This window comes from Scyliorhinus torazame, chromosome 16, assembly GCF_047496885.1.
Source record: "Scyliorhinus torazame isolate Kashiwa2021f chromosome 16, sScyTor2.1, whole genome shotgun sequence".
NCBI lineage: Eukaryota > Metazoa > Chordata > Chondrichthyes > Carcharhiniformes > Scyliorhinidae > Scyliorhinus > Scyliorhinus torazame.
Genome location: NC_092722.1, coordinates 20429313 through 20452591, shown reverse-complemented (window position 1 = coordinate 20452591; position 23279 = coordinate 20429313). Strand labels below are relative to the sequence as shown.

Genomic DNA, 23279 nt, shown 5'->3' with positions numbered 1-23279 from the left:
AGTCCTCGCAGCTCCGGATGCTGATACGGGGACCTGCACTGCTGTTCGGGGGTCCGCGCATGCGCACGGCGGCGGCCTGCGCAACATGGCGGACCCACACCAAAAACATAGCCCCCCCCCAAGATCTTGTGCGCCCGCCCACGGATTTGTGGCCCCCGATTGATAGACTGGCCGTCTGTGAGGCCCCTCCGGTGAAGGATATTCCCCCCCCCCCCCCCCCCCCCCCCGGCCGCTCACCAGGGCGGCCGTGGACAGAGTCCGCAGCCGCCACGTGGAGTTCCCGACGGGTGGGACCATGAGAGACCCACGCCGTCGGGAACTCCGCCAGTTACACTTGAAGAATCTGTCAATGGCCCCCGACCACGCGCACACGATTCACGGCGATTCTCCGGGGACTGGAGAATTGCGGGAGTGCCGTCGCGTCGGATTTCGGGTCGGACGTCCATTCTCCGACCCCGCGTTGATTGCGATTTTGGTGCAGAACCTCGGAGAATCCTACCCGTGGTGTCTGGCCCTTTAAATAATGTTAGTGCTGGATTCCTCTTGCTTGATCTTTGTTGGGTGACGCTGAATGGATCTGCATGGTCTAAATTTGGAAAACGGCCTTCACATCAATTGAAGGGATATGTGGTATTGTACCACCACTGCAGATGCTTCTGTTGCTGGAAGGATATGTTTGCGTAAGCACTTGTCCCAAAATGGTATGCTGCGTATGATGCACTGGAGGTGGCTGGTGGCATTGTGCATACCAAGAGGTTGTCCGGTTTAAACTGATCAGAGTTTTGCACCCAGTAATTTTATGAATGTCTAATGTAAATTGGTATTTTCATAGTTTTTTTTTTTTAAATTTAGCGTACCCAATTCATTTTTTCCAATTAAGGGGCAATTTAGCATGCCCAATCTACCGGGCCTGCACAGTAGGCTGTGGGGGTGGGACCCACGCAGACACGGGGAGAATGTGCAAACTCCACACGGACAGTGACCCAGAGCCGGGATCGAACCTGGGTCCTCGGCAGCAGTGCTAACCCACTGCGCCAACCTGCTGTCCCTACAGTTTTATATTATAGCAGAGCGCAGCCAAGTAAAAAGGACACAAATCGCTAATACCCCAATGAATTTATAATATTAATCCTGCAAGAACTTGTTATGTGTTCCTATTTAGAGGACTATAGCTCTGTCCCTAAATTGCAAAGATTGGTATTTATTCTGAGAGTACTGTGATGTGGTTCTGGAACGTAAAATATATTTTACTGTAGATTATTCATGATTGGAAATGTGCGACAAAAAAGTGTATTTGAAAATCAAAAATATGGATTTCAGTTCAGAATGGATTACTGCACGTTCTCCGTGTCTGCATGGGTTTCCTCCCAAAAGACGTGCTTGTTAGGTGAATTGGACATTCTGAATTCTCCCTCAGTGTACCCAAACAGGCGCACAAGTGTGGCAACTAGGGGATTTTCACAGTAACGTTATTGCAGATTGCAGTTTTAATGTAAGCCTCCTTGTGACACTAAGATTATTATTAATAATCAGCCTTGATCGAATGGTGGAGCGGGCCAAATGGCCTAATTCTGCTGCTATACCTTGTGGCCTAATGATTTGATAACACTTTCAGTTTTGTTGGTCATTAGTTTTCTTGGAAGAAAGAGAATTTGTAGGTGTTAACAAAAATTTGCCAGACGGTACACCTCAATATAATAAAACAGATGAAATCCTAATCTCACCAAGTTCTTTTTAGCTAATCCATTCGGAATGGGGCCAAAAAGATTTGTTTTTGGTTTCCGCCCATGTAAATACAACAGTCTGGAAAAGAATGTTATTCAATAATTACCCTCTTTCCCTTTCGGCACAGTGTTCCTTTTAGAAAGGACATTCCTAGACCAACTTTTATTGATTGACAAGAAATATCAACAAACACTTCCTGAGCCAATTTGCACAATCTACTGTCAGTAATGCTGCACAAGATTCAGATTCATCTCAGATTCCACCATTAACAGTTTGACGTAACTAGCATAACCTCAATTTAATACATAACAAGGATATCTGGAGAAAAAAAGTTAAAACCCCAATTAGTGTTTATGGTTCCACCCCCCCCCCCCCCCCGTTTTTAAATATCTATCTTGGTAAAATGTGTACAGGTTGAACATTTTAACTCAACCTCAAAAATTGTGATCAGAGTTCTCCAAAACATTGACACTTTTTTTCTCTACAGTACGTGGAAACAGCTCAAATAGGCTGACTATCAGTGTTCAATTTAGTCTTTTTCAATGATATTGCAAGGCTCTTCTTAAAACTTCAAATAATAAAGTATCAAAATCAATAACATTCTGTTGTTCAAGGTAATCACAAGCCATTATGGATAACTCAGAAAGTACCACGTTTGTTGTCCCACTCAGCTTGTCTTTACCCACATCAATTTACTTTTCTATTGCCTCAACTTTTACCTTTAGGTTTCTTACTCTCCCTTTTGCTCACACCCTCCTCCCCCTCTGTTAAAGTTATTTTTCCCTACTCTGACGTTGGGCTGGATTCTCCGCATTCGCGTTTGGCACGGTGGCGGAGAATCAATGTTTACGACGGAATCGGGCCTGGCGCCGCTCTGGGCCCCAAATATCCGCGCATCTGCAATTTTTGCCACATGGCTGGGAGGCCATTGCCAGAGGCCCGCCAAGCGATACCCTGCTCCCAGCAGGCCGAGTTCCCGACGGCATGGTTCTAACCACTTATGGCCGGTCGGGAACCTCGCATGGCGGCTGCGGACTCAATCCGCGGCCACCCCGATGGGGAGTGGGGGGATCGAACACCGGGCGGGGCCTTATGGGAGGCCGGGGCAGCAATCGGGCCGGTCCGATTCGGGGTGGCCTAGTTTGTTGGGAGTTGGTCCGCGGTCCGAGTCCGCCATGGCGCTCTTCGCGGCCACTGGAGGCCGCCGCCGTGCTCAGACTCATAACCGGACATGCGGGGGCCCGTTCGCACAGTGAAAAAGCTGTGTGAAGCACTCGGGTCCCTGCCAGCCCCTTCAAGGTAAGTGAATCGACTTTTATTTTTTGCAGTAAAATGGGAAGTGCAACTCCAGCATTGGGACATAGCCCCATTTTGGGAGAATTCAGCCCCATATATAATGTTTATATGCTCATTAGATTTTAGAAGAGTGAGAGGTGATCTTATTAAAACATATGATTCTGGGTAGCACTGTGGTTAGCACTGCTGCCTCACGGCGGCAAGGACCCGGGTTCGATCCCGGACTCTGTGTGGAGTTTGTGCATTTTCCCCGTGCCACCCATGGGGGTCTCCCATTTAAGACAGATTAGAAGGAATTTATTCTCTCAACAGGGTAGTCAGTCTTTGGAATTCTTTTCCACAACGAGCAGTGGAGGTTGGGTCATTAAATGTATTCAAAGCTAAAGAGTTTTGATCTACAAGGCATTCAGAAGGTAATGGGAGGCAGGCAGGAAAGTGAAGTTAAGATCACCATCAGATCAGCATGACCATACTGAATGGCGGAACAGGTTCAATGGGCCGAATGGCATACAACTGCTTCCATTTCTTACAATCTTATTTTTGTTTTAGAAGCCTAGTCTAAGGAGTTTGATTGGGCAATGTCATTCCTGGTAAATCAAACACACCCCTAATGTAGATGTGTGTCAATATATTGTAATCCTTTTGTTCTCACTCCTAATTTAGCCATTTGTATTTAAACTGGTTTTCAAGACATCCAAATCCAGGCTGCTGTGAACTTCCTCTCTAAATCCTTCAGGTGGTCCTCGAGAGATTTCCCTTCAGAGGCATGAATAGGCTTGATCTTCCATGCATGCACACTCTTGTTAGAGTAAGTCTGAAGGCTGCCTGTCAGCTTTTGTTTTCTGCCTACGTGTCAGCCTCTGTTCCTGGGATACGGTTCATACTCTGACCTCCCCCAGCTGACATTCTTATTCCACTCCCATCTGTCTACTACCCCTTTGTGAAGCCTGTGCCTCATTTATTTCCTTGCACCCGTCAACAGTTTTGTTTACTACAGTATTTTGCTTTCCTTTACCACTCACAAAAATTGCTCCTCCAGTCAGTCTCATTTGTTGAAGTAAGGCAAACATTTTTAAAACCTCCTACTTATGCCCTTACTTCCACATCCCGTACATCATCTAACCCCATTTGGTAAGAAAGGTCAGGAGAGCCAAGTCGTGAATAGTACCAAATCCCATTACCCCGTAACTAATACAAAAAACATCAAATTACGGCTTCCAATTATTACATTTAATCTGATATATTGGTATACCTTTATTCAGTCAATGATATACTTACTGACCGTTGTTATTCTATACTAACCGCAGGAAGTTACATTTTAAGCATCCAAACTACACAAAAATGTTGCTGAATTTTTGTGAACATATGTTCAACAATCCCTCACACTCTAAATTACCTTGTTTAACCATGGCTTTGGGGCAGGTTCTGAGTATAGTCTAGGCAGTTCATTACTGGAGGGAAAGTGGAAAACAGACTGAGGGGGTTTGTCACCCTGGATTGTTTTGTTGCACTTAGTTGTGGTTCAAGAGTGTCACTCGCATAGGTAGCAAGTCACAAAACCAGGGAGTGATTTATAGCACATGGAATAAAATAGAACTATATACCATAAAATAGCAAATATAGATTGCATTCAATACAAGTATAAAAACGTATCCTCAGCGAAAGAGTTTTATCCACCGAACCCCTACTGATAATTCTAAAAATGGCAAACAAATGTAATAAAACCAACACACATTTCTAACTGCGGATTCAAATTTCATAAAGATCTTTTAAAGTGAATTATTCCCCCAACCCTCAAAACAATGGTTCATCGGTCATTACATAATTCCACCCACGCCAGGAGTAGACTTTTCAATCACATTATTCTGTTGGACTCACAAAACACTGATAATTTTGCACAGTTGATGCCGAATATCTGAATAAGTGTCTCTCATTAGATTAAGAGCAATATTATTTTGTGTAACCATATAAAGTCTTATCCCCATCACCCCTTCTCCTCCAGCTATCTACCTGGGAATGGCTACATGCATGTGTTTGTAGAGGAATGGGATGGAAATCATTTTCAAAAGTTAACCCTGTCCAGCCCAGCAAGCACTCAGCCAGATTAAAATATTATGAAAATAGACATGTATAATGACTCTTCTGGAAAGGACCCTCAAGTGAACTTTATAGATGACCTTTTTTTAAATACAGTTCAAGTTAATCTATTTGTAATTGATGATATCAGGAGTCGTTCCAGAAATGATATTTGCCTCCTGTTGTCAGCCAGAACTAGGTGCCTGGGCTATCAAAGCATGACCCTCTGTACTGGAGGAGGCATGAAAGCCCCCAATATATTCTGTTCCAATAATTTATGTCACAGACTGAGAACGAAGTGAGAACCCGTTGTCTCTGTTTTGTGGCACTGGAGTTGGTATTTTACACAAATAGAATTGTATTGAGCCTATAATTTGAACAAACTTTCAGCCTTTATTTCATGAAGAGAAACTTTCACTTGTCCAAATCAACTGTCAACTTAGTCATACATCACGTGAAAACTATACCAGTATTTCCTCAAATACACTTTGGAATGCAATACATTTTGCATTCCTCCTTCCTCCTAGAACTTACAATTGCGTAACAAGCATGAACTGCCTTTATCATGCAAAATCCAAAGCGGCCATAAATATTTCAGACATTTTTCATGAATTCTGGAATTTACTCTGTAAAGCAAGTGCAAGATAAACAGTGCAAGTGTCTGCTGAACATTAGCCATGGTAAGTATATATTAGAAATAAATTAAAAACTAACTATTGCAAATTGTTCAGCTGAAATAATGGTTTGAGTTTCTTTGTTACCTCCACTTGAGTTTCAAGAATCACAGTCTGTTTGCTAATAACAATATTTCACCATATAGGTCAGGAAATGGTTAAATCTAACCACAGACTCTGAGCTGAAGTCTCTGAAGACATTGATCTGGAAAGTCGTGCAGAAACCTGGCAACATCGCAGCTTCAATACAATGCTTTGAATGGGGAACCTTTCATGAGCTGCATGTGAAATGCAGCCTCCTCTTCACTTCTTTAATATTCAAACAGTCAGACAAAGAAAGAATGGGAGATTTGGATACCCTGGGAATTCAGTAAATTTCTCAATATTTTAGTTCTTCTCATATGCTAATTTCCAACGATGATTAAAAAAAACTTTTGCAACTTTGTGATGGGGTGGACAGAAGGTAAGGTTTAAAATTAGATTTCATTCATATTGAACACATGAATTTGGAGTAAGAATTCATGTTTTCAACTCGTGCTACCCAAAACTTCTAAAGAAGTCAAAAATGTGAACAAAACTTTGAAAAAATATTCCAAAATACTGCAATAAAAGATTTTGCTTGCCAATCTACTCAAAAGCAACTACCCCCAATATAATTCCAGTAAAATCATTGGAATTTCCCAAAATTCGCATAATTTGAACAAAATTATCCATTAGTTTCCGATCATTCATTACTCAATTGCAGTAATCTGGTTCCTGATCATTACACCTCAAAACTACCAGGAAACACAAAATACAGGCCTGTGCAGAACTGCTGGCATATATATATATATATATATATATATCAAGTTTAGACATCTACGGAAAAATTAACCACAATAGTTTTAGGGCACATTTTAATTGTAACATTCGACCGGTAGGCACATGTGACAGTTCTGTTAAAGGACATTCCAATTTGTCCCACTCCCGTACAAATTTTTCCTTTTCAAATATCTATTCAATTCCCTTTGGAAACTTACTACTGAATCTGCTTAAGTAGACATCTTTCATGTCATAGACATGTCAAGCTATGAAAAGGACAAATCCCTGTGCTAAACTCTATTTGTATGACATAAAGTTCATATTTTACAGTCCTCTTTTGCTATACTGCCAGCCATACTTCCTATTTTTTGTCGTAAGGTGTATGCTGAATTCTCCTGAACATCAATCATTTTAATTTTAAAAGTAGGCTTGGCATTAAAACTGAAAAACTATAACAAGTTATGCTGAGAAGTGATCTGAAATACACAGAGAATAAAGGGAATGCAAAAGGTAGAAAACATGAAAGCAAGACAGAAGTTTAAACTATTAAAAGATAAATTTAGGACTAAAATCAGGAAATTCACATATGCAGTAGCAAAATACCTTAGAACCATACTTTCTGCTAATTGACTGTCTATTCATATTTATCTTGCAATCTTACATATTGTTTGTGACAACAAAGTAATTTGCTTTTTTCAATGTACTGATGGATTAGAAACAGAAACGGCAAAGTATATGGAGGGAAATAAGAAAAAAAATGTGGTAGTTAATTTTGTGGTGTTAAGTGGATCTAAAAAGGGAACAGACATGTTAGCATAATATAAATATAAAGCTCAGCAATTTACAGTATTAAATTTGTAAGTTTTTTCTTGAAATTGAGGCAATTACATTTAAAATAAAGCATGGTTATAGGAGCTCCTATATGATCCCAACATTTCCCTTAAGCTTTCTGCCCTTCCCCACCCCCACTTCACACTGCCATCTGGGATTTTCAGGCAACTTAGGGGTGGGGAAAACAGTATCATCGGGGTCATATGTCAGTGCCCCCAGCAACACATGGGAATGAAAACTGACATCGCAACACAAAGGCCACTGTGGCTGAAGCAGCAAAATACTGACAGAATGTCTGGAATGCACTGCCAGCATGCTGCTGCAGTTAAGAGAATTTTACCAACTAGCACCATAAACTAACACGTGACTTATAAGCTTATTGAATATCCTCCACGAGCTAGACAGACTGGCTACCGACTTGGGCTCATAATATTGTCCCTGGCAGACACCATTGCTAACTGATTCAAATCGTTCTTTAACTGCAGCTTGCATAAAGTACAAAGTCATAAAAGCAGGGTCGCAGTAACTAATGCACAATGTTTTCTGTGTGATCACTGAACTACATGGTATAATCTTGGACAAGGTAATAAAGAGACACAACAATGAGACTACTGTATAGAAGTCCATTCACTCACTACTGCTTACCCATACTAAATGCTGCAAAAAGTTACACAAATAAGAAACTTGTAATAAATGCTAAAACAGATCACACTCTTCAAAAAAATACTAATGATCAATGGAAATCATATGAAAATTCTAAATCCAGTTGGAGGAGCAACTTTTCTCTTGCAGGCAAAATGTATGACCCAAAGAATAATTGTGATACAACTTTGATCATTCTGGAACACTACACTGCACTGTTCAGAAAAATGCTGTCTTGCACATTCTGAAGAATCAAATAATCCTTCCCAATCAATTTAGAAAATGGTCTACTGATCAATGTATTTTCTTTTGGGGAGAAAGGATGTGAAATAGTGTGACGTACAGAAAAACAGAATAAATACAAATTGCAAACCCCAAAACACATGATAATGCACAATAACCACATCTAAACCCTATCACCTGTACCATCACTCTTTAGACTTAAATTGTATGCGGTTCAGTTTTTGGTATCAATTCTGCTATCCTGAAGGGTCATGCATCAGTGCCCCCAGCACTGAATCCTTGCAAATAAATCCTTGCTGGCTCCAGCAACATACAGGAGTCTAATAAATGTGCAACACCATTCCCAAGTCCCCAGGGTTGTTTCTTTGACAGACTGTAAACGAAAATCTGTACCAGCGGTTTTCGTTACATAAAAAAACCAATTTTTAACATTTATTTTCTGTCTTTAGGTATCTCCATGCATCCACCAGTCAAATGTTTGCGTTAATAACGTTTTTGCAAAGTGATCAGATCAGCAACTATCCCTCCTAGCGCGAAGTCTAGTCAACCATCTGCACTGTCAAAATTATTTGGATTTTTTTTGTTTTGTTTTAAAATTTAGAGTACCCAATTATGCTTTTTTTTTCCAATTAAAGGGCAATTTAACACGGCCAATCCACTTAACCTGCACATCTTTGGGTTGTGGGGGTGAAACCCACGCAGACACGGGGAGTGTGTGCAAACTCCACAAATTATTTGGATTTAACACCAACTTAAAATAGAATGGATAGCATGAATAAGATAAAACAACTGGATCCCTAACCTGGTCCGTGTACCTTTCAAACCTTAGGATGAACAGATATAAATGCCAATTAAAAAAGGTAAAATATATTTACCATGAGCCATACTCCCCTGTGATTAAAGCTTCCTGTATTATTTCACCCACAGATGTATTCAGGTGTCCATTATTGGAACAGTATAGTTAACTTTGCTTCATTCCACAACCTCTATGGATCTTTCCTCAAAATTATAACTTGTCATCAAATAGAAAATAGAGAGACACAAATTTTTCTTTACATCGGTCAGAAAACTCCACAGGTTAAGATGTGATGTAATGGAGACCAGGAGGTGACAGGTTAGATCACAACTCAGGGTTAGTTAAATAATTTCAGCCAAAGAATTACATTCCATATCCCTGGACTAGGATGTGGAAAAATCACAAATGGAGCTCTTGATTTTCTAGCCACCAACCTCTGCTGGCAAGTGTGCTTGTACAGGTATCGGGCGAGGATGGGATCAAAATTAATTCGTGCTCGGGCAGCACGGTGGCGTAGTGGGTTAGCCCTGCTGCCTCATGCCGCCGAGGTCCCAGTTCGATCCCGGCTCTGGGTCACTGTCTGTGTGGAGTTTGCACATTCTCCCGTGTTTGCGTGGGTTTCGCCCCCACAACCCAAAGATGTGCAGGATAGGTGGATTGGCCACGCTAAATTGCCCCTTAAGTGGGAAAAATGAATTGGGTACTCTAAATTGAAAAAAAAACCTAATTTGTGCTCTCCGAGCCCAATTGTTCTGCTTTTTTGTTGGATGTTGGCGTCACTGGCTGAGTCAGCATTTGATGCCCATCCCTAAGGGCATTAAAGAGTCAGCCACGGGGCAGCACGGTGGCGCAGTGGTTAGTGCTGCTGCCTCACGGCGCTGAGGTCCCAGGTTCGATCCCATCTCTGGGCCACTGTCCTTGTGGAGTTTGCTCATTCTCCCCGAGTTTGCGTGGGTTTCGCCCCCACAACCCAAAGATGTGCAGGGTAGGTGGATTGGCTATGCTAAATTGCCCCCTTAATGGGAAAAATTAATTGGGTACTCTAAATTTATTTTTTTTAAAGTCAACCACATTGCTGTGGGTCTGGAGTCACATGTAGGCGAGACCAAGTAAGGATGACAGATTTCCTTCCCTAAAGGAATTAGTGAACCAGATGGGTTTTTACAAAAATCAACAATGGTTTCATGGTCGTTATTAGACTTTATTTAATTGAATTTGAATTCCTCCATCTGCCCTGGTGGGATTCAAACCCATATCCCAAAAGCATTACCCAGGGTCTCTGGATTACTAGTCCAGTGGCAATACCACCATGCCACTGCCTCCCCTGCTAACACTCATTGTCTAGCCACAAAATGAAGAATGCCCTCTGAGTGAAGTAACCAAGGAATTGATACTCAAGGGATTGCACCTCAGCAATATTCAGCCTCTTCACTAAAAAGGAGGAAATAATTGGAGGAAAGAAATGCTTGTTTCTCTTGTGTCCTCTTCTGACGGCTGTTGTATCAGCAACTAACAATTTCTGGTACGTTGTCCAAGTAACCATCATTCGCTGCCCACTTCTGCTCTCATTTGACATCCAACATGCACCATACGAGCAGCATTACCATCAGGAGTTGGAATCCGAGTGAGTCATTTGAACTATCTGCCAGAATTTGGTATACTCTAAGATGGTATTGAGTAAGTGACAGTAAACCAATAAGGTCACCACATTGTCCAAAATTCAAATGATAATTATGCAAGATTATAAGAACAACTTGCAATTGTTGGTAGGTCATAGCAATGGTGCCGTGTTAATTGGCAATTAAAAATCACACATCAATTGCTGGATTTATTTTTTGAAATGAGATCTTGAGCTCTCAGGGTAAGAATACAATAGCATGATTTTGAAAAACCTCAGACAAGTTAACAATCTAAAGTATACTGTTCACTCTTATGAAATCTCCGAATTGCCTTAGAGTTGTCAGTTTGTGCTGTCAATGATTGTCCTCTTCAAGAGGCTGAAGTTCACATATTGACATCCACATCCAAATGTCATTTTGCTACAAATGTTAGAAAACAGTAATTCCAGTCACAAGATGTCAGTGGAAGAATTTTTTATAAAAAGATCGCCTCAAAGAAAAACTAGGTTTTTCTCCCCATCGTGAGAACTAACACTAAAACACCTGTGTTCTTTTAAAAAAAATCTCATTATGCATATTTTGTTTTAAAATGTAGTCCCTTTGGGCCAATATAACTCTTGTGCATGCTTGACAACCACTGTGTCCCTCCCATATCCCTCTCCCTTGGGCAGAAAGTTAGTTCCCAGAAGCACACACACACACGGAAAATATAACTAATATGGCTTGCTTAATCAATATATGAAAATCTGAATGAAAACTTTTTGACTTAAAAATGGTTAATTTGTTTAGGTGACTAAATACAGTCAGTTCTATTCAATTCACTAAAAAGCCTTGTATAAGAACAACCTACATTAGAGGCAGCATTTATTTTCTAAAAAGAAAAATTGAAACTGTTTCAATACACAGTAAAACTGCACAAGAAATTATTAAAATTAAGTAACATACAATTTAATGAAGCGATTCATTTAACCTGTTAAAAAGTCAAAACAGTTTCAAACATAACACAGACAGGGGCATAACATGATTTATTTGTTGGCAAATTCTTCTATTTCTTGTCAAACTAGCTAAGGATGCAAATTTCACAGTTTTGATGGGTCTGCAGAAAAGTAGTAAATTATCAGCAGATGTGCCACATAATTAATCTGATGTACTTCACACATGAACCTAGCTGCTAATTAAAACCCTACATATAATTGACTTCATTTACATATCATTGAAGCTTCACAACAATTACAAATTCTTTACAAATGCATCTATACACTAAATATTTAGAGGAATGTATGCAAGACATAAATTTCACTCAAAACTAGATACAAACTTAAAAACCTTCAATCAAGGTAGATCAGAAATTACTTCCCAACACTCCAAAATGCAGGGAAAAGGACAAATACATTCATATCTAAATATGAATTCATCCTGTTATGTTGCCCACAGTTAGTTTTCAAAATCACTCTTAAATGTCTATAAGTTTTGGCGAAGTGAACTTCAATTTTTACACTAAATTGTGCTGCGGTATTTTATGAAAATATTGAAAGCCTGTTTATTTTGATCCAGAAAAGACCCACTATTTTATCACCACATCACCAACTTTGTTGCCATACTTTTAACAAACACTCCAATACCCCTACAAAGCAATTCTGAAACGTTTGAACCATGCATTCCAAATGTGGCTTGTTAATTAATCAAAGACAAAGGATAAAAGTAATAAATTAGGAATATTTCCTTAAGCACTAGACATATCATCTTTATCGTAACATTTTAATCCCCCCACCCCCACTAAGAAATTTCAAAAGTTGGTTGGGCCATTCCAGTTTTTTAAACCCCAAGAGGCTCACTAGCCAAAATATCTCGAAACCTATGTATGTGGTAAACCAGATCAGGGTGAATTCGCCTTTACACCGAGCTCAATGAATTATATATATTCTTATTTTGTTGTACAAACAACTTCATGGCAGTAAAATCACTCTTCTGGTGTCTTCTTGGACCAGAATAAGCACAACAGATGCGCACTTGTACTGATTTAAGCTCATGGCTGGAGTTGACTTAAGAAAATAGCAGTCTCATGATATCTGGTGTGTTATCCTGAAGGGATAAAGTGTGGGGGGGGTTGGCAGGGTAAATGTGCTCAGCCCTGACCTGGGGGCAGCACGTACCGCCATCGGAGACCGTTGGGGGACGGGGGCCTTGCGCGCGCGACGGCAGCTGCAGGCCTCCAGCCGCCGCGTGCTCAACGGTCGCGGTGCGCACGCGCACTCGGCCCCGGTACACAGCCCCGCCCTCGGTCACCAGGGCAACCTTCCGCGGCCAAGCTGCCGGCCGTCCACCCCCTCCGCTCGTTGGAATTCACCGCCCTATACTCCTCTTTCGACGCGGCCTGGTACGAATAATCCCGGCCACAGATCGAAACGTTGATTTATTTTATAAAATTGGCAAGGGGGACGCCTGGTGCAAAAAGGAAACTCGGTGGTGTAAACACGACGGCGGCGTTGAATGATATCTGGAGGTTGCGTCACTCCTCGTTTCGGGCCGCACGGGTAAGTGATGGATGTTTTTGTTTTTCAAATAAACTATCGACAACGTGTGAAGGTGGAGGGAGGCGGGCGGTGCACTGAGCATGCGCCACTTCGGTCACGTGGGCGCGCTTACTGGGCATGCGCTATTCCGATCACGGCACGCGCTATTCCGATCACCTGGGCCGCTTCGGGGCGGGGCTCTGCAGGCGTCACTGGACCGCCACAGCAAATGGGCTGCGGCTCAGTCACCTGAATGGAACGGAGACATATGACAAAATGTCGGCCGGCTCTTGTTGCCATTGTCCACGTGCGGGTGGGCGGATAAACCGACTTGACTGAGGGGCCTTCTTGTGTAATTGTGACATCTGGAGGAATGGAAGGAGGGGGGCGTAATTCACCCCCTCCCCCCAAATATTGCAACCTGTTCAAGGATGCGCAAAAACCTCGACGTGCGTGGCAAAGATGTATTTTACCCACAACACTTCAGAAATTAATGCCTGCACGAATATTTTTATAATGGAAATACAGATTTCAATTTCATTGCTAGTACATCAGTTCTTCAAAGTTTTAGCCCTTTCACAGCCTCCTGGAATTTATCTTTACCACACCCACCTAAATTATAGGGTGCGAACATAGATGCACATCAATAAGGAATGTGTTATGTTAAAATGGGTACAAAAGAGTGGGATTTCGTATGAAAAAGACTGGGAGAGAAGACTTTGCACCAGTTATTGCACACGTTTCCCGCCAGACATTTACGAGGGATGGGGAAACAGTATAGGGGCCCCTATCTTGGTCAATCTAGAATTACATCAACTGGTGCGTGAGAGAACTCCGGCAGGATTCAAGTCTAATCTTGACAAAGTCCGTACATCCAGGTTTCTCAACACTCCTGCACATTAAGTTCTCTCGCCTTTCGCAATATCCACAAGTCTCATTAACCACAACTTCCTGTCTGTATTGCACGCAATCTTTCCATATTTTCCTGGCGGGGCCCTAAGCGTGCATACTTCAATTCTGAAGCAAAACTCTTCAATTTACCCAGCAAATCGAACATAACACTTTTGACAAAAATAACATAGATGTCCAGAAATGGGCCACTCAATTTCTTAATGCACTGATCTGCACAACGAGTCGTCTCAAACAAACTGGTAAGAAATATCGGATTTCGTCCAGATAGCACAAAGGGATGCTTTATAACCCCTTAAAACGTCTGCTCACTTGCATTATTAAATGCTCGTTTTTGTAAGTGTGCAAAACGATCCTCCATGATGCACAAGCTTAGTATTTAACTCTTCGTTCAGATATAGGCTTTTTTACTTCTTCAAACCACTGCTTTAGACTACAAAAGTTACTTGGGACTTTTGCTTTTTTATAGCCAAAAAACACTCCAGCACCTTAATTCTTCAAAGTAAAGTTCTCCGAAGTCTTAAACAATGCAATCCAATATTCCTTGGCACAGGTCACTATTTTTCTGCTTACTAAACGCTCTGTAATTGCTCGGGTAATGTACAGTATTACAGCAGGGCCAAAAATCCAAAAGGCGCGAGGGAATGAATTAGCCTATTGAAAGTCAAACAGCATACTTGTCAGACATATCCCGAGTTTGCTTCGTCGGCCTTTTAAAAAAAAAATTCATAACAATTGATGCAAATGAAAAGTTGTGCGTTTCCTTTTCAATTCAGTTAAGAGGTAGCCCAAGGTTCACGGCCATAACCTTTACCCACGCAAAAAAACAATCAATGCAGTGTCTGCTAGCTCCTGTTTGGAAATCAGAATGAAAGAGGGTGGACGATGGGAGGGGAGAAACTAGAAACGAAAATACTTCTTGCATTTTTGCACCAAAGAGTGAAATCCGAATTGGTAGGTTAATAGCGTATTTGGAGGTCGGATAGCTGGGGTTTTGAATCGCAACATTGTATGTAACATAGTTCCAAACTCTTATTTTTATAATTTGGAATAAAGTGCCCAGATTCCGTATATATTTATTGGAGTTCCAGATGAAACGAGAACGAAACTAAACACAACCGTGATAATGTTGAAATCTAGTTTGAGTACAGATCGGATTAAGCAGCTTCCCCAGTTTGCCTTTCGGCATTAAATATCCTCAGGATCTGCTGAATAGATGTGGATTGGCTAAAACAGTGCCCTACACAGGCCATGCCTGCAGTCGAGACTCAGCCCCCTCCATACTAATGCTCATCTCTCAAAACCACTCCCACATATCAGTGAGCAAGGAACACACCCTTGTCTGAAACTATCACATTGAGCAGCTCGGAGTCAACTTAATGCTTCACTTTAGCACGTCATTATCTATAATGGGTAACGATTAAATACGTACACCTTCCAAGTATTTAAAGGTATCATTCATGAGTTCAAAACTTCTCCGCCAAGGGAAGGGAAAAGGACATTAGAATTTAAATTTAAATGCATACCTTCCACAATTAGTGATAAAGAAACTGCTTACAGAACTGGGACACACAATACAAGCGTGACCAGTATCGCGCTTGTGAAACCGAAAACGATTGATTTAACTTTTATATGAGTTGAGAAAAATAATGTACAGTTCTGGCTCCTATTTCTTAGCCTCTGTGGTGGGTTTGAAAAAGCCTGAGAAAAGATTACATTTAAACACCTTCATTATTAGTTTTGACGTGGGGGGGGTTTCTATGCCATAGTGGAAATAGTCAACTGTAACAACCTATAGTAAAACAACGCTCACCCTGGGTGCTTTTCTTTTGTATTTGTTGCTGTAATCAAATCTCTCTTTCATTTCATCCAGCAACTGTTCCAATCGTGCCTTTTCTTCTTTTGCCGTGTAATCCTGACTCAAAAGGACATAGGCTCTCCAGTTGGCCGAATCGAAACCCCAGTGGCAGGTTCTGTTTTCCAATGATTTGTGCGAGTGTACTACAAATTTGTGAGGAGGGTACATAAGCCTGCAGTCCATGCACTGGATACATGCAGCATGAGGGTTACCGTACAATTCAGGCACAAAGAGTCCCTTGCACTTCCCAAAACACTCATGGTATACTTTGAAGCTTTTTTCAGTGATCTCTAACTCAATGGTGCTAGAGTATTCTTTTTTGCAATGGGGAGGGTAGGTTCCCCCGTAGAGTAAGGCATTGCAAAGCCTCTCTGCGTCTGTCTTGGTGATCAAACCACAGGATGGGGCAGAGAAGGGCAAGATCCCCATGACTTTCAGGATCTCCAGCTGGTCTGCCGTGCATCTAGAGCAGTAAATATGTAATTCATCACAGACTGAATTAATCTGTTGGAGGGAAAAATCTCTAAGCACAGAGTTCAGGATCTGAGGCAAGCAAAGCCTCTTCTCCCCACCAACTACGAAACAAGAAATGGTTTCCCCTTCCAGAATGGTCTCGCATCTCTCCGTTGATCGGTCCGAGGGGATAAAGAGGGGTCCCGGCATGACGGGAGGAGGCTGTATAGGTAGGTGAATAATCTGATCTGTCTCTTTCCCAGTTTCCTTTTTGTACATCATCTCGTGAGCCCATCGAGCAGAGAAAGCCGCGGGTCCTCCAAGCGAACTCATACTGCTGAGATGAAACTGCTTTAAGGTTTGTTGGAGTCCTGGATGAGGCTGAAAACTAGATCTTGGTATAGTCTCCATGATTTCTGGCCCCAAAAAGCACACCCGTTTTGTATAAAATCAGATAAATCTCCCTTTAAAAAGACACGACGTCCAAGTTTGCCCCACCACCACGGAAAAAATTAAAGTAGCTCATGAAATCCAGTCTCTAAGCGTGCTGTGTTTCTGCAGCACTCTTGCGTTCAAACATATCCACGATTGTACCCTAAAAAATATCTCTTCAAGCAAATGCTGGTTCAACCAGTCCTTCGAAATCCAGTCCCCAATTGGTTTTACACTCTGTACTTTGTTTCCTTTTTTCTTCTTCTTTTCAGCCCTCTTTTTACGATCTGCAAGCGTAAAGACGCGGCACATCCACACAATACGACCTTGCAGCTCAGACTGCCTTCTCCCCTCTGTTTGTCGGCGTCTAGGTCAGGCATTGAATCTCAGCCAAGAATGCGTCTGACTCCCCCAGGGCTCTTCCAGGAACCAGCACACTGCCCACCGATTTCAACAGCAGCCTACAAATATGCAATAACTGGTTTCACAGACCGGTGGCTTTCAAAACTACAACGCAGAAGGGAGGTTTTTTTTTTCCAAAGTTCACTTGATATCGTTAATTATCAGGGTTAGTCACCAGCAGCTTTCTTGGACAAAACATGTATGTTTTACAGATCATCAGCTAGATGCAATATAACAGGTTTTTTTTGTCTCAGATGTCTGAACAATTATACAATGATCAAATATTAATGTAACTTTTTATGTATAATCAATAATTTAGAAAGAAAATGCAATACATAGAATTCAAATTTCTATTTTTAATATAATAAACTTTTTTGGATGTAGAACTGTCTCTGTCTACTTTTGCTTTAGTGTCAGCTAAGAGCACTCTCATCTCTGAGTCTGAGTCAGATGGTCATGCGTTCAAGGCCCACTGCAGAATTTGAGCACACAAATCTTTTGGATGAGATGCTAAATCAAGGCCCCATCTGCCCTCACAGGTGGACGCAAAAGATCCCATTGCTTTATCTAAAAAAGCAGAGGAGTTGTCCTCTGTGTCCTGGCCGATATTTGCCCCACAATCAACATCATAAAAACATTATCTGATCATTATCACATTGCTGTTTGTGGAAGCTTGTTGTGAACAAATTAGCTGTTGAATTTCATACATTACAACCGTGACTACACTTCAAAAGTACTTCATTGGCTGTAAACCATTTTAAGACATCCATTGTCACAAAAAGTGCTCAATAATGTAAGTCCTTCTTTCCAACAGGAATAAACTCAGGATAAACTCAAATTGAATAAAGGCGTCTGTGTATGCATATTATTTAAAAAGATACAAGCATTATGATAATATTTTCACCCCAAAACCACTGAAGCCTGAATAAATTGTTACAGTATGTCATCTTTAAAAATATTGCCAAATCCTGGGGCTCCCTTATTAAATTCTAGTGAATGTACCATGGTGTAAGGGACCAATTTCAGGATGGTATACTTTCAATTTGGCACCTTTACCGAGTGAGCGCAATTCATCTAGCATTGTATAATCCTTGCCCCTCGATCAGCCAAAGCCCTATTCCATATTTCCTTTCCAGTCATCTCTGTCTAGCACAAGCAGAAACTGACCACAATGCTTAAGGGTCACAAAACTAAGCTACTGAGAAATCAACGGCATAGTGCTTATCTGTTTGCCCAGTCTAGAGTACACACTCTTCCTTGAAGGGATATGCCTGACTTAACCAAGTACAGAGAGTTTAGGCGCAGTATGGCAAAGGTCAAGGTTTGGAAATTCCCAATTGTGAACAGCATACTACTAGAGTTTAACCAACTAAATTTCAACATAAACAGGGGCAGGAGTAGGCCATTCGATCCCTTGAGCCTGCTACATCATGCAATAAGATCATGGCCCCCATAACCCTTGACTCCTATGTCAATCAAAAAGTTATGATGTGGATCAAAAAGTTGTTTAACTTAACCTTGAATATATTCAATGACCCAGACTCTAATTCTCACTGGGGAAGAGAATTCCAAACACTAGAGAACCTCCGACAGAAGAAATTCCTCACCATCTCCATCTTTAGAAAACAAACTCATTTTGAGGGTACAGAGATTTATTTATTTTTAATTTAGAGTACCCAATTAATTTTTTTCAATTAAGGGGCAATTTAGTTGCACATTTTTGGGTTGGGGGGGGGGCGAAACCCACGGAAACACGGGGAGAAGGTGTAATCTCCACGCGGACAGTGACCCTGAGCTGGGATCGAACCTGGGACCTCGGCGCCGTGAGGCCGCAGTGCTAACCCACTGCGCCACCGTGCTGCCCTGAGGGTACTAGAACAGGCAGGAAGGGCATTTGATGAGCAAATCTTTCACGACAAAATCTGCTACCAATGAACTTTGATAAAAGTAACAAGTGCAATGAACAATGAGCATCATCTTTTGTCTCAGTATTACTGTTGGATGGCATCCTCCAGTCTGAAAAATAATCATTTAGGACGATACTCTGTTTTATCTCCTAAAGTCAACTTTTTATGCAAGCTGACACTGGTTCTCCTATTCCTTGAGCCTCAATTTTGTTAACTAACGTTTTATGATATTTTGCATCACACTTTGTAAAATCCTGATGGATATATCCATATTCTCCCCTCCAAGGAGAACGATCCCAACTTTTCTAGCCTATCCATGTAATTTAAATCCCTCTTCCCTGGAACCACTCTAGTAAATCCATTATCACCCTCTTTAAAGCCTCCACATCCTTTTGAAAGTGTGCTGCCTAGAATTAGACACAATGGCCGCGATTTAACAGGGGTAAAACAGTCTTATTTTGGGCGCGCATAGCGGTCTGAGAAGACCCCGCTATCTAACGGGACTCTGCCGGGGTTTTTTTTTGGCTTCTGCGGGGGCCGAGTCCGCACTTACCTCATTCTTGTCAGTGCAGGAAGAGATCGGGGTGTCATTTTTAAATGCTGGCCCAACCTTTTGACCCCCCCCCTTGGCATTCCCATTGCGGCCTCCAGAACCCCCCCACTGCCCCAACTAACCTCTTTGGGGCTCCTCAAACCCCCCCTCACCCACCTCTTAAGGGTAGGGTGCCACCAGGCCTGATGCCTGGCATGGGCAACTTGGCACCTGGAAAGCTTGGCACTGCCAGCCTGGCACCCTAGCAATGCCCCAACCAGTGCCACCCAGGCATCTTGGCAGTACCATGGTGGCACTGCTAAGGTGCCAGTCTGGCAATGCCAAGGTGCTCAGATGCCAGCGGGAGTCCCCGGGTACAGCCCTGCCCAGAGTCCAACTACCTGGGATCCACCAACAGCCTCCAGGTGCTGTTATGCCTGGTCCATGTTTGTGTGGACTATTTCTACAAGGCGCCATGGCAAGCTCTCCCAGGCAAGGCAGTTAGTTCCCGGGTCTCTGGAGAATCTAGTGTAGACATATTAATATGAGCTTAATGGCTCATTTAAATATTTAAATCTGGGTCTCACCCAGCGAGAGTTAGATCCAGATCGCAGCATCTTGCAAGATCTTGCGAGGCATTCCAAGTATCATTAAATGGACTCATCCCCACATTAAGTTCGGCGTGACGAGACCAATAAATCACGTCCAATATTTCATCGGAGGCTGAACCATTGATTTATAATGGATTCATCATAACTTCCTTGCTTTTGTACTCTATGCCTCTATTTAAAAAGCCCAGTGTCCTGTACACCTTTTTTCAAAAAAAATTCCAATTGAGGGGCAATTTAGCGAGGCCAATCCACTTACCCTGCAAATGTTTGGGTTGTGGGGGGAGACTCACGCAGACACACGGAGAATGTGCAAACTCCGCACGGGCCAGGATCACCCAGGGCCGGGTTTGAACCTGGGTCCTCGGCGCCTTGAGGCAGCAGTGCTAGCCACCGCGCCACCTATCTACATCTTTTTAACCACTTTCTCATCCTGTCTTGCAACTTCCAACAATTTGTGAAAATATACCCCTGGAGTTTCTTTGTTCCTACATCCACTTTTGAATTGTACCCTTTTATATTGCAGCATTTCACACTTTTTAAAAATAAATTTCGAGTACCCAATTCATTTTTTCCCATTAAGGGGCAATTTAGCGTGGCCAATCCACCTACGCTGCACATCTTTGGGTTGTGGGGGCGAAACCCACGCAAACACGGGGAGAATGTGCAAACTCCACACGGACAGTGACCCAGAGCCGGGATCGAACCTGGGTCCTCGGTGCCGTGAGGCTGCACCACCGTGCGCATCATTTCACACTTGACTAGTAATCCAGAAGTCCAAGCTAGTGCTCCGGGGACAGAGTTCAAATCCCACTAAGTCAGCTGGTGGAATTTAAATTAATTAAAACTCTGGGATGAAAGCTTGTCTCAGTAATAGGGATCATGAAACCATCATTGATTGTTGTAAAAAAACAATCTGGAATTAATGTAATTTTAGGGAAAGAAATCTCTATCCTTTCCTGGTCTGGCCTACATGTGACTCCACCACAGCAATATCGTTACTCTTAACTGCCATCTGCCCAATTGGGGATAGGCAACAAATGCTGGTCAACAATGCCAACATCCCATGAAAGAATACATTCAAAAATGAGTTTTTCTGTTTCCCATGTTCTATCATTGTGTTAATACATGATAATGTTACTCTTTGGTGATGACATCACTTCAGCCACAGTACTTTTTCCAACAATTCATGACTGAAGGCTGTCAACGGGGAATGGTACACAATCCATTTCTAGGCACCTCGGGAGGAACCATTAACTCTAAACCACTCGTTTCTTACTTCGAAAACTAGCATCCAGTAGAGGAAAATCTGGCAGATACCCATTTACTCACTTGATTACATTTTCAGGTAGTCGTTGAAATGGGCATATAGCACTCCTGTCTTAGGTAAGACACAAATTACATTTTTAATTAAAAATTGGGTGGAGCTTACACTACATGCTAGTCTCAGTTGCACCAAGCGCTGAATGTCATAACCAGTGGTTCTTAAAGGGAACAGAATGTTAAGAAAGAGGCAGATTTTTAAAAACAACATTTGTGAGACAAGGAGGAGCAAATCAACTCCTTGTCCATCAAATCTCTTTCCACATGCTGTAGCCCTTCCTCATCTCCCCTGGGACCTGACTAGGTTCAGCACAATTCTCTAGTAAATTTAAAAGGAGCCCCAAACCTTAAAATGGTTTATACCTCCCAATTGTGGCCTTGAGCAGGCACTAGCTACTTCACACCTCTGTTTATAGAAACATAGAAAATAGGAGCAGGAGGAGGCCATTCGGCCCTTTGAGCCTGCTCCGCCATTTATTATGATCATGACTGATCATCCAACTCAATAGCCTGATCCCGCCTTCCCCCTCCCCATATCCATTAATCCCCTTCACCCCAAGTGCTATTATCTAACTGTTTCTTGACTCCCCCCCCCCCCCCCCCCCCCCCCCCCCCCCACTCATATCATTTGGTCCCCTTTGCCCCCAAGTGCTATATTTAACTGCTTCTTGAAAGCACAAAAAATGGTTTGGCCTCAACTTCTTTCTGTGGTAGCAAATTCCACAGACTGGCCATTCGCTGGGTGAAGAAATGGGCAGCACGGTAGCATAGTGGTTAGCACTGTTGCTTCACAGCGCAAGGGACCCAAGTTCAATTCCAGTTTGGGTCACTGTGCGGAGTCTGCACGTTCTCCCTATGTCTGCGTGGGTTTCCTCCAGGTGCTCCAGTTTCCTCCCACAAGTCCTGAAAGACTTGCTTGTTAGGTGAATTGGGCATTCTGAATTCTCCCTCAGTGTACCCGAACAGGTGCTGGAATGTGGCGACTAGGGGATTTTCACTTGTGACACTAATAATAAAAATTATTATTAAATATCTCCTCATCTCTGTCCTAAACGGTTTACCACATATCCTCAGACTGTGACACCTGGTTCTGAACACCGCACCATCAGGAACATCCTCCCTGCATCTACCCTGTCTAGTCCTGTTAGAATTTTATATGTTTCTATGAGATCCCCCCTCATTCTTCTGAACTCCAGAGAATACAATCCTAACCGACTCAATCTCTCGCCATACATCAGTCCTGTCATCCCAGGAATCAATCTGGTAAATCTTCTCTGCACTCCCTCGAGAGCAAGAACATCCTTCCTCAGATACGGAGACCAACACTGCACAATATTCCAGATGTGGCCTCACCGAGGCCCTGTATAATTGCAGCATGACATCTCTACTCCTGTACTCTAATCCTCTCGCTATGTGTCAATGTTGAAAATTGTTTTGTCGCCCCTACCAATGGCTCAACATCACGTATTTCCAGGCCAGGTATTTTACAACAGAATAAAGTTTCCTCTACTCCAGTCATTTTCAAACTCAGGGTTGTGACGGGCGGGTATTGGGAGGGTTGTGGAGTATTCGGTCACGGTGTTCCCAATAGCGGGAAGAAGTGCCCAATGGCTGCGACTGGCTTTTTAAAATGCTGGCC

At 42.4% G+C, this 23279-nt stretch overlaps 1 protein-coding gene across 1 annotated transcript in view; it reads right to left on the bottom strand.

The window, feature by feature from the left end:
* skia (v-ski avian sarcoma viral oncogene homolog a) overlaps nt 1–17282 on the bottom strand; it is a 191545-nt gene extending 174263 nt beyond the window's left edge. The window contains exon 1 of the mRNA XM_072478052.1: nt 15939–17282. Coding sequence (XP_072334153.1) covers nt 15939–16847 — 909 coding nt within the window. The 5' untranslated portion in view covers nt 16848–17282. The remainder of the gene's footprint in view (nt 1–15938) is intronic.
* Between the last annotated feature and the right edge of the window lie 5997 nt (nt 17283–23279).